At 32.8% G+C, this 12315-nt stretch overlaps 1 protein-coding gene across 2 annotated transcripts; it reads right to left on the reverse strand.

Moving 5' to 3' along the window:
• Positions 1-3385: 3385 nt before the first annotated feature.
• Positions 3386-10524, reverse strand: LOC123708754. Of its 2 annotated transcripts, XM_045659619.1 has the most exons (6): positions 10394-10524; positions 6474-6630; positions 6114-6233; positions 5664-5951; positions 5204-5495; positions 3386-5088 (listed from the first exon to the last, which is right to left on the reverse strand). In XM_045659619.1, exons 1-6 carry the CDS (start codon positions 10436-10438, stop codon positions 4914-4916), a joined length of 1077 nt encoding a protein of 358 aa, XP_045515575.1. In that variant the 5' UTR covers positions 10439-10524; the 3' UTR covers positions 3386-4913. The 2 variants fall into 2 exon arrangements, with proteins under 2 accessions (XP_045515575.1, XP_045515574.1); XM_045659618.1 differs by having other exon boundaries at positions 5204-5951.
• Positions 10525-12315: the final 1791 nt, after the last annotated feature.

Below are 12315 nucleotides of genomic sequence, written 5' to 3' on the forward strand. Positions count from 1 at the left end.
TGAAGGGATATTCTAGAGTGAACACGATTCTAGATGTGAGACCAGGACAAAATGATACATGAACGAGAGGGAAGATCGGAACCCTCTCGAAGCCACATAGAACAGTCTAGAACGACGTACGACAAGGACGCAGCGATGTGCGGAAGAGATAGACTGCGTGCGTTCTAGAATTGTGGGATAAGGATAGAACACCAGTTACTCCACTCCTAGCACTTCTGCCAAGAAAGTTCTCGAACACCGTACCAGATTATTCCCAGGGATATATAGGTGAGTCGAAGCGCGACCAATAAAGTCAGTTTCGAGTGAGATTTCAAGAGATAATAATAATAATATTTTATTGCAAGAATATGGTACAAAAATGATATGTACAAGGTGTAAGGTGGTACAATAGTAAGTTCTCATATTCTGCCACAGACAAGGTCGCGCAAATTTGTCTTTAAAGGAGTTTTACAGTTTACATTATTAGTCAAATGAATTGGTCAATTCTTATATTATGTGTATCAAACTCAAACTCAAAATATCTTTATTCATATAGGTAAACAAGTACACTTAAGAACGTCAAAAAGAAGTTAAATTTATATTAAATTTACATTTACTACCAGTTTGCAAGTGAAGGGCGTAGAGCGGGTAAAAAGAACTGGCAAGAAACTTTCCGCCACTCTTTTCAATCGCCAAGTATTGAGTCACACAAATTGTTTGAACTGGAGCAAATTATTCGTCAAGTTAATAAAAAAGCTTTATTGATTAATTTGCGTTTAACGAGGGGTTTGAATTTATTTAGTGATAATCTATAATTTCCCTTGGGAGTTTGTTGTAAACAGAAATACAATTTCCATATAAGGAGTGGTTTATCTTCTGGAGCCTGGTTGGTCGTACACTCAAATTAGTTCTATTTCGCGTATCATAGATATCATATCAAACGTTATTAAATTTATATCAATTACGGAGTCTCACTCAAATAATCATTTATTGAATAATACATTTTATCCAAAACTAATTAATACACGAAGTCGATTTTAAGTCGGATGATCTTTTAATTCTTTTGCTAATTATTGTAAACCTTAATTGCCGTACAAAAGGTATTCTTCTTAAACAGTTCCAGATTAATTTTTGGCACAGCCAATTTCTCCCGAAGTCTACTTCTTACTTCTACATTCGACTTGAAAATATGTATGTTTCTGTGCACGTATAGGAAATTTCTAAAATATAAATTCCGAGAAAAGATACAATTTTGAGCTTCTTAAATAAAGGTACACAACTATCAAGACAATTTGTTCCACAAATTGCTCCTATACATTTCTTTTGAGCCTTAGGTACCCTATTTACTTTGACTGAATTTCCCCAAATTATAATTCTTCCTGATAAACAGCCAATACCATACAATGGTTAACAGTTTCCCTTATTCGTTTTAACACAAAAACGAAACTGTCTATTTTGTTCTGTAACTTTTCAATGTGTGTTTTCCAACTACAAAATTTATTCCTAAATATACACACTCGTTCATTTATACTAGTGCGAATAGTGAAGATAAGTGATACAGTCGTTGTGAAGTGCGTGTAATTGAATGTATATTTGTGTATTTCTGCGCGTGCGGGTTTTTGTATAATTATTTGATTTATTTAAAAATAAATCCTTGAAGAGATTACTTCTAAGACTACGGCGTTTTCTATCCGAACGCCTAGCTCATCGTAATATGTAAAGTATTTTGCATAGTCATTTATGTTAGAGATTCAGTCACATTGAGGTCGTTGTTCAATAGTAACTCATTTTCCGTTACCCCTAAAAGGAAGTAACTGAAGGTAGCGATGAGTGAGGCTCGGTTCCCACGAAGTGAGTAAAAACTGTCCTTTGTTTGAATTCGCAAGGCTATTTCTGAAGTTGAAAAAATACTATTGCACTCTTGTCCACAGACATCGACCGTGTGTAAGTCCACTTACAAACCTGGTGCGAGATCAGGGAGATTGTACTACTATTTAGCAGTAAAAGGGGATGGAAAAGAGTAAAGAAAATATTTCGTTTGTAACATATTTTTGTGTATAACAGGATCGAACGGACAAGAGGCTCACCTGATGTTAAATGATACCGCCACCTATGAACACTCAATGCCAGAGCGCGCGCGAGTTGAATTTTCGGCAAAATCTTCTTTGGGCAGCTGGTTCCACATAGAGGTGGTGTTCAGCAAAAACTGTCTTAAAACGCTCAGTCGTGGAAAGACGGAGGTCGAGGTGAGACAGAAAATACCAGGTGTATTTTCTGCCATTCTGCCTTGACGTCCGTCCTTACATAACCTACACGTAACCAAAATTAATATAGCCGAAGTGTCTTCGTAATTTTGGCCACAGGCAAGATGTTTACCGTCGGAAAAATTAATCAATGAAGTGAATAAAATTTTATACATATATCTACGTTAATACAATGAGGAAAACATCGTAAATAAACCAGGACAACTAAAACCCAAAACCTGTGTAAAATATAAAAAAAAATTAGACCACATTAGTAGTACTATTTTAATATGTCAAAATCCAATATGTTTTTGACGGATCACACTTATCGCTAATTCTATTATTAGTTATTGAGATAAGTTTTTGTTAACAAAGGTTTTAGTGTGAAACCTAATGAATGATTTTGAACTAACAAAGCCTGCATTAAACTTCATTGATATATTTGAGGGACCAATTGGTTAGCGCATACGTTAGCAAAGCACTAAATATTGCACAATCTTTGAAGATTCACGTAGGTCGATGTTTTCAGAAACGCAAGGCTAACAAACACTTTGTCAACTCTGATTTATTTTCTTTTAATAAATTAGCATTTGCATAGAATAAAATTGAAAAAAGAACTTTTTGTTAGCGTTCTGTGATTGGTAAAAAAGAAGCAATAACATGTCGACCTATCTCATTCGAACGAAGCCAACAATCGTATCGTCTTTCGTTTTCAATTCTCACGCCCCTGCAATTTTATAATACTACAAATTCCATGTCATATAATTGCTATATTAGCAAATATTAACATTTTGTCACGCTTAAAAAAGCGTAAATATAGTCCTGAACGTTACTTAAGGGCTGTCAAACCATTTGACATTTCAATGGAGTTTGTTGCTAGAGATACCTATTCGAATGCGGGCCTAATAAATAAAAGTTAATAATAATATTTATAAAATGCATATATACAGTCGCATTTCAAAATATAAGAAAATATTTTAAGCATTGTGTTTACTATTAATGTGGCAAATTCTCACGCTATGTAACCTCCGTTCACATGTTAGGTATTATGACCATGCAGTGTCCTCAAGTTGTCATTATCTTATTATCTTCAAATTAACTCCGACCATTTAATCTATCGAGCATTGAACTACGGGATTTCCCATAAACAAAACAAAATTTAAAGTAATCCTAATTATCAATTGTATCTTAATTTACGTAAATATATAATACATCGTGTGAACTTCACATTGATAACAATATAACTCGTAAAAAAACGAGAAATACTGAGCACTTAATGAACACAATAATAACTAAGGCGTACTGTTGGTAACATTTGAAGCAATATTAAATAGCATTTAACAAACAAAAAAAAATCACAAATAAGTCTTTGAAGAATAAACAAAATGATTATAGATAGCCCCGTGTCGTAGTTTCGTGTAGTTACAACGTACGTGGCGTATGTTTAGAAGGTCCCAAGTTACATTCTCAGCGCAACAATCTTTCAAGTTACAGCACTCTTACTCTGTAACTTCTAATAGCGAGACCGACAGCAATCCCTATTACAATAAAGAGTTTCTGTTTCACGCGGTCCTGAGGGCATCAGCGCTTATTGAGAGAATTATATATATATCGAACTTGGGATTGAAAAACTTTGGGATCGGTGAAGCTATTGGATGTTATAGAGTAAAGGTGCTGTATCCAGAGGTGCAGTATGTGCCTTAGGATGTCGCCTCAAACAAGAACATGCCATTAATAATATTTATTCTAGTACATATCATTAATTTGTAATTTATGAATAACAAATTTATTTTATTACCAAGAGACATCACGTTCACGCAACAACACTGTTGCAACTCAACTCTATATATTAAACTGTACATTACAGAGCGATAAAATAATTTAAAACGTATTTTTAGTTATATATCATATGTACATATTTATGTTATAATTAAATCGATATAAAATTGTTATTTACTTTTCAACCATTTAAAAAATCTAATAGATAATGTGTTCTGTCCCATTCCCGACTACGACCCGTGTTGTGTATTACAAATTTGAAACACACTTTTCATTTCAATTTGAACAGTTCAGATTTGTAATAATATAAAATGTAACAATTATTTTTTAAATTACCTCGTAACTTTATGTGAGTCGGAATATACCTGGCATTGGACGGATAATTATCACACGAGAGAATTAATCAAGTCAATGACTAATAGTAAAGTCATTACAATTACTTTGTTCTCGACCTTACTTTAGATGTCAACCAAATTTGTACACAACAAATGATTCTTTGGCTTAGCTAAACAAAAGAATTTTACATGACATACGCTAAAACTTTAGTGAACAACTGTTCGTTACAGCAATGTCTAATAGCTACACACATTAAAAACTTATTACCAGTATTTTACCTAACTACAAGCGTCTATTAGAATCAGTAAAGGCATTGAACATAGTTCAAATGTCAATGAAATATCTTACAATTATAGAATTTCTCACACACTCTTTAGATATAAGAAAATTAACATGCATCACTGAGCGACCCTATTAATAAAAACTCAAGTGTTATAAATACTCTGTTATCTCGTTCCGTCATATTGGATTTACCCTGTCATGAAAAGAGACAAATGACTATTGTAAAAGTTTGTTTTAGTTTTTATTAATAAGTCAGTTTTTTTTTAAAAGGCCTTTTTTGATCACTCTTGTTCATTACGTTGGACTATGTCTTGGTGTTCTTAGCTCCCTCTTTTCTGGCCATCTATTTGCCGTGTACTGGACATACCCCGGGTCTGTAGGAGTTCCGGAAGCTCTTCCCTCGTCGTTCCCTTCTTTTTCCTCTATTCGCTCTAGGGGATAAATGGCTGGCGTATCTGCACGTCGTGACCTGAGAGTTAATTATAATATAAGAATTCAGGTTCTACCAAAAGTTCAATAAACAGTAAGTTTTATCAAATTAACACAATTAGTTTTTATGTTAATTAAGTTCTAACTTAACTTACCTCCCAGAACCTTTCAAGTAGTCTTCAAGCTGCTGCAAAGTGGGAGTTGCAACTGTTTTAGCTCTAGTCGGTGATTTAGACTGTCTCTTCTTCTCATATACCGGTGACATTTCATCGTACAAGTCCTTTAATCGCCCTGTCTTTACCTTCGCAAGCACAGGTGTCTGAAGCTCAGGTAAGTACTGCTCTTTAACCACTTTTCCTTTTCCTTCTAAGCTCTCTGTATATTCTAAATAATCTCTGAAGTACTTCTCATTAAATTTTGCTAACTCCTGCTCGTAATGTAACCGGTCTGGAATAACAAGGGGATCAGATAATCGAACATAGTTTCCACCTTCAATATTTCTTAACGACCCGAATTTAGATTTTTCCAAATTATCGATATCTAAATCATCAAGTTGTGATAAAGCACTTTTGGGAGATTCAAATACAGGAGTATCAGCCTTTTTAGTTTCTTTACCTAAATCTAAGTCTTTTGGTCTTTCTGGAAGTTTTCCATTCTGTTTGTCGTTTGGTAGATGACCATTCGTCGATGGCTGTGACAGAATTGAGACTTTTTTCTCGCTTTTTGGTGACTTTACAGGTTCTGTTTTATCTGTCTGCGAGGGCCTTGTAGCGGTGTAGACCCTTGGGCCCATCAAATCGAGGAGGAAAAGGGCTGCTACCGCCAGTGACAGAGCTCCAAGAACTGCTGCATTTACGGTTAGAGTATCTGGGATTGCATCTAGGGAAGCTAGCTCTAGACCACCTAAAATAAAATTCTATGTTATTTACTTAAATTACGTATCATTTTAAAGAACAGACATCTTAGTTAACGTGTACTATGTACTACGTTAAAAAAATCACAAATAACGAAAATAATAAAATGTTGTATTGTAAATGCTTTTTAGATCTAGTAAAGAAAGCTTACCCAAAACTAAGAAAAACAGCAGCCCAAAACCGAGGAGAATTCCCTCCAAAATACGGCGTCCTCTAGGTATCTCTTGAAAGGCTCGAGCGAAGATCAGTCCAAATGTGATGATCACGTATCCTTATAAGGAGTACAAATTTTTGTATATTTGTGTATGTATATCTAATTAATAAACGGACTAAACTTAGAATTCAATAGATTAAAACTAGTTGAATGTGAATTGCTTCATCTCGAATCTTCTTTGGGTCAAAGAACATTTTAGTCCAGCTATGAACATTTTAATCCATCTATAACATCTATTATTTTAGACTGAATGACAATATAGGTATAACATCTTATCTGATCTGAAGTTATACTCACCTCCATATGTAGCGTCAGCAAATGCACTCCCTGAAGAGTCCCAAGTGATAGAATTTAGCAAAGACCATTCGCGAGATAGCTTCTGTAATAATAACGCCAGTCGTGCTTCGTCGTCAGTCGATACACGCTTTGCAACCAGGCATGCAACGCAGAATAACTGTAACAATATACTTAATCGATAAACTCTCTTAAGTAACATAACTTAACCTAAACCTACATTTATTCTCTTTTAAAGTATGTTTTTGGAAAAATAAACAGTAAAGCCGATAAAATCATTCAAATAGCAGAAAAAAGCGCAATCAACCAATATACTTTTAATTTTTGTTGCTATTTAACGATATTCAAATTCAAGGTTAGACTTGTAAAACGCACTTACAATGTTTGTTTGAAGTCTTGTAACCTCTTATTTTTGATAAATTGCCTACCAACCCGAAACAATTGTTTCACCTAAACCGAAGCCAGCACCCGGATTATATACTACGATTATACACCACAAATATTACACAGAATTTAATACGCAGTATTTGTTTAAAATATCTAATATTTATTTAATTTAAAATCTTAGTAGACGATAAATACATAGCGCATATAAAATTGTATAGGAATCGTTTGTTTGTAAAGTTAATAGGTACATTTATTGTTTTAAAACAATAAATTCTTTTTTAAAAATTGCCACTAAACGCCAAGTTATATACGAATAAACCTTCGTGTATCTATTTTTTACAAAATCACGAAATACTTAAGATTTGATCAGCAGTAAACAAAAGCCGTTTTAAACAGTGTGTCACACGATTATGAAGGAATATTAGTAGATAAACAGCAAATTATAATCCGAAAGGAAATGTCACTATCATTTTGTTGAAGACAATAGACACGAATACAATGGCTGACGAATTCGTTACTTGATTATAAACAAGAATACTTGACCGTTTGAGCTTTGAGAATTGGCTGGAATAGGCTTACCCCGTAACTTCCATAGAGACCACAAAATTCCAAATTTGCGATACTTATTTGAGCAGATTCAAAGCAATGAGTGATTGGAAATCGGCATTGATTTTAAATATTATCTGTGCTGGACTAGTGGACTAAACTATTATTTTATAATTATTATCTGTTAGCTCCCGTCTACATAAATCTTCAATTCGCATGTATACATTTTAGGTGTAATTGTATTGATGTCGGGTAAATTATATGGATTTTATAGGTATTGTTGGTTCAGTTGGTTGTATAGTATTAAAATAATAGTCGCAAACGCATCAACCTACATGTTGCGCAAGGGCCAGTGAGAGTGACATTGAACAAACACGTAGCGTCCAAGCGCTTACATAACATGACATATTTTCTCAAATTCCACGAAATCTTTAAGAAACATACTTATTCAAAAGCTTACCAAAGTTTATATTTATAAATTTAAAGGCCTAATTGGTTATAATTTATAGCAACAAAGAATTGTATATTTATGAAACTAGTAAAATTCAGTCATTCAAACTTATTAAAAATATACAAAAATTCTTAAAATAATTAAACATACAGCCCCTGAAAGGTGACTTAGGTAGGCCATATATACAGAATACAACAGTGCTTTGCCAGCTTTAGCATTAAGAAGGACAAGTTCTCTTCTTTATTCTTATCGTGTCGTATTTCCTTCGAAAGATCTCCAGGAGATCTCCGCCAGGAGCCGCTAATAATGTTTCTGCGTAAGCAAGCGTTACTATGCATTTATTGAGTTATTTGAGATTGATGATTCGCCGAACCGTAAGTTACTTTGATCAAAGTGAATAATGTTCTATAAGGGCGCAAAGCCCATAAAACTTACACAACAGAAAACAACAGACATAGTTATGCATATTTTATAAAAATGATTCCAGCGTCGGAAGAATCTTATTAAAAAACTAACTTGACGTTGATGATTAATACTGGTAATCAGTAGTAGATGATTAATACAGGTAGTAGTCTTAAAAAACAAAAGGAAAACCGCAAAAAGATACCTGCAAAATTTATTTAGTTCTAAGTACGTCACTTTAAAACGATTTATAGTCCAGGCTAATTGAATGTGGTGTTAATTGACGATTTGTGAAATCATGTCACAGTTCAGAGGTAATTTGTTCAATGAAGCGTTAGTGTCATTATTAGTTAAATAATTGGATGATTATTATAATGAGGTATATCAGTTAATGTTACGACTTCTTTTGATTGAATATCACAATCAATTATGTCTCTACTTGGGAGTAGGGAACTTGTAAACAATTCAAATTCACAAAGTTGTAGGACTATATTTAATTCCAGATTCACACGCAGTCCTCAACTACGCATACAAAATATACATATTAATGCAGTGCATGCATTAAAATAGTAAATTTAAGTGTCATACATTCAACCGCATATACCTACTTATGATCGTTACATCTCCACAAAATTGTAAATGAACGATGTCTGTTAATAACTTAACTACGTTTTTATTTTTTGTTTAGGCCCAATTGTTGATCGAATATAATCGAGATAATCCATGAAATAAAAATGCATTATAAGCTTAATTTATTTATAATCATGGACAAAAAGTGTTGTAGGATGACGGGCGTTTCATGTTAAAAAAAAATTCTAAAATATTAAAATAGATCTAGAAATTTACCCAAACGTTTAAAAAAACCCATTATTTTATAGTAGCATTTCTTGAATACCAAGTTAGCCCAACATACTAAATAATTTAAATATCTCAGGAATATTATTATTATTAATAAGCATTATTTTTTACTTGCTAAAAAGTACAGTGTCTCACGACCAATCTCATTTTTATGCGCAGAATATTTATTCACGTAATCAAAGTCTGCGGCAAAAGCTAGTATTTTAATAAAACCCGTCAACCTAGACTCGTGTATCAACACATCCTGTCCGCTTTACCTAATATTATCTGATTATGTAACTATAATTAACAGCAACTTTATGGGATAATTATGCATATTGTCTAAATATTCATTAATAATTATGTATTTAATTAATTTTACACGCATTATCCATGCATCATCTCCCAAATACAGGGGCCATAAGGGATTGTACGGTCTATTGATGGAGTCTATTTTTGAAGTATGATTTCCGTAAATAAATGTATTGACATGACATACAGAAGCCACTTATTGTTAGGTCTTGACTCTGAACCTTATCGATAAAAAGAAAATAATGTCGCCTGTTGGACATCCTAGTTCAATTAATTACTTATATATATTTTATATTAATGGTCTAATGCTACGAAGTAGGTTAGGCTAGGTAGGCACGCAAAATTTGTAATTACAAAATGTAATGTATTTGTGAATTATATTAATTTGACAATATAACTATTTTTTATATAAAACAGGGGGGGGCACGGTTCCGGTCTTTTAAATATCTACCAAGATTGTTTTATTACATAGTAATATAGTGGAAATTACCTAAGTCATATTCTAAAAAGATACCTAACTACTAAATATTTTCTTGAGTAATTACCACCTACTAACACGTAGAAAGTTCAGATAAGATAAACCGAGTATTTTACGAAAAGCAATTTGCATTTACTTAAACCTTTCAACCTATTTAAACCCGAAACAGTTTTTTTAACTTTACAAATAGTAGTGTATTAACTTGGGAGTACCCAAGTTAAAATATGGAAATCAAGTAAGTAGTAACTTACTTGATTTCCATATTTTTATAATAATGGCCCTATTAAATTTCGCAAAGAAAATAAATTAGTATTAATATACAATTGCCTAATAAAATTAAATAAAGATGATAAAATTATTTCATGTGACTTCATGGCTCACTCTGTCACGGCAGTTAACACTTCATATTATTTCAATGGAATATTACACCACTGCACCGTATGGCCAACGTATGTCATAATAAACAAGCTTTTGCTAATCAGATTACGCAAGTTCACTATCAGTACTTACAAACTCGACAATCTTGAGCGCGACCCACTTATCGAAGACTGCCATCGCAGGTCTCTACCACATAAGTCACTCACAAAATGCTGCACCACACAAGCGCGCGCGCAACACAACGCATACCGACTGGCATTGAGTTAGACCTCTAAGGTAGAACCAATCGTCAATACCATGTTTTCATCAATAAATCACGCATTGGCTTACTTACATCCTCTATTTTGAAGGACAAAATCTCATGTACATTCAACTTTACAACATAATCAAACTTATTATAGTAGGTATATAAAAATGTCAGACCTAAACTAAGGAGGAATTCTAGTATCAGAACAGAGGTTTTTACCTTTTGCTGATAATTAAATGATTTAGTAGATGTTTAATTAATTTAAAAAAAACAGTCGGTTTCGTTTCGGTTAGATTCCACCACTACTACGCCGACAATACTATGTATACTACTTTAATTAGTGTTAAAACGGCTAGAAAATTAGAAGTAACCATTTGTGCGATTAATTAAAATACATGCAACACCATCCGCCATCCAGTAGGTTGGAAAAGCAATCGCTTTTTTTAATAGAACATGGGCTAACGGGCAGGAGGCTCACCCGAGGTTATGTTATACCATCTCCCATGGACACTCAATACAACAGGGTTTGCGAGTGCGTCGCCAGCCTTTTAAGAATTGATACACTCTTTTCTTGAAGGACCCTAAATATAATTGTTTCTGCTGGGCATCTGTTTACAAAAAGTAGTGGTGCTATGACAGCCTGACAAAATCAAATTCGTTTTTTTTGGCGTCACTCTTAGAATACGTCTCGTATTGAAGGATATTTTACTTTTAAACATGTATATCGTAATATACATTGCTCATTAAAGGCACAAAGGTGTTATAAAAGCTCAGTAACTCCAATTGAAAGCAAGCGTGCGTATCAAATAAAATATGTCGTAACAATAAACATGAAAGCAAATAAAACACCAATAGACAAACATTATACTTAAATTTATTAATCAATTTATCAATCATCATGCTCTTAATTCCCCACAGCAAGACAAATTTCATTCATAAAAAAATCAGCTTAAACTCAAATTCATGAAGCTGAACTGGCTAAGAAAATGTTCGAAATTGATTCAAGTCGGCCCTGATTAAAACTTATAGTAAACTATAATGTATTGAAAAAACATCAAAAAAGGTGCAGATTGTTGCAAATACATATTAGACATATAGTCTGCTGTGCTTAATTCATTCTAAAATATGTCTTAAAATATATATTGATGAATTATAAAATCCTGCAATTTAATAAATTAATCGAGATTCCTATCATTTAATTGAAATTAATAATTAAATAGCTTAAAATATGTGGGCGCAAGAGATACTTATTACGAAAACACAATTTGCTAAAGAAAAGACACTCCCTAGTAATTTGTTAGTATTCTATTTAAAAATTCAGATTTGACTTAAAATACTCTTTTTCCTCATTAAATTAGGCTAGCTTGATTTCATGACGTAAAAATTCCAAAGGAACAAAAGTTTATTATAAATGTCTAATTACTATTGTATTATATTATTTTACTATATTTTAGTGAATATTTAGTAAAATATTATTGTTTGAATTCGGTTAGTACAAATTATCAGGCATTAGTAAGTTATCTCTCACACCCCAAAAGCCTTATCTAATCTAATCCAATCCATACACAAGCATAAATCTAGGGAACAGAAATTATCCCTTATAAACATTAGTTACTTTTGTCTTTTGTAATATAAAGAAAAGAATTATGTACGCTATTTTATACTATATTAAAAAGGCAGTATATGCAAAAAGTTATGCAAAGAATTTGTATAGAAGTTATTAATAACTCTTATCTTAGTTTTCATACATTTAAAATAAAAAGTGTACGGATTGGCCTTAAAACTAATAAAATTGATAATTCATGCG

This window comes from Pieris brassicae, chromosome 4 (assembly GCF_905147105.1).
Source record: "Pieris brassicae chromosome 4, ilPieBrab1.1, whole genome shotgun sequence".
Taxonomy (NCBI): Eukaryota; Metazoa; Arthropoda; class Insecta; order Lepidoptera; family Pieridae; genus Pieris; species Pieris brassicae.

What these genes read in the sequence shown, in the direction of transcription:
- LOC123708754 (XM_045659618.1), bottom strand. Translation starts at nt 10,438, where the DNA reads ATGGCAGTCTTCGATAAGTGGGTCGCGCTCAAGATTGTCGAGTTT. An exon ending in CGCTCAAGATTGTCGAGTTT is followed by an intron (nt 6,631 to 10,393) that starts GTAAGTACTGAT and finishes ATATTGTTACAG; the next exon opens with TTATTCTGCGTTGCATGCCT. An exon ending in TACTTGAAAGGTTCTGGGAG is followed by an intron (nt 5,089 to 5,203) that starts GTAAGTTAAGTT and finishes ATTAACTCTCAG; the next exon opens with GTCACGACGTGCAGATACGC.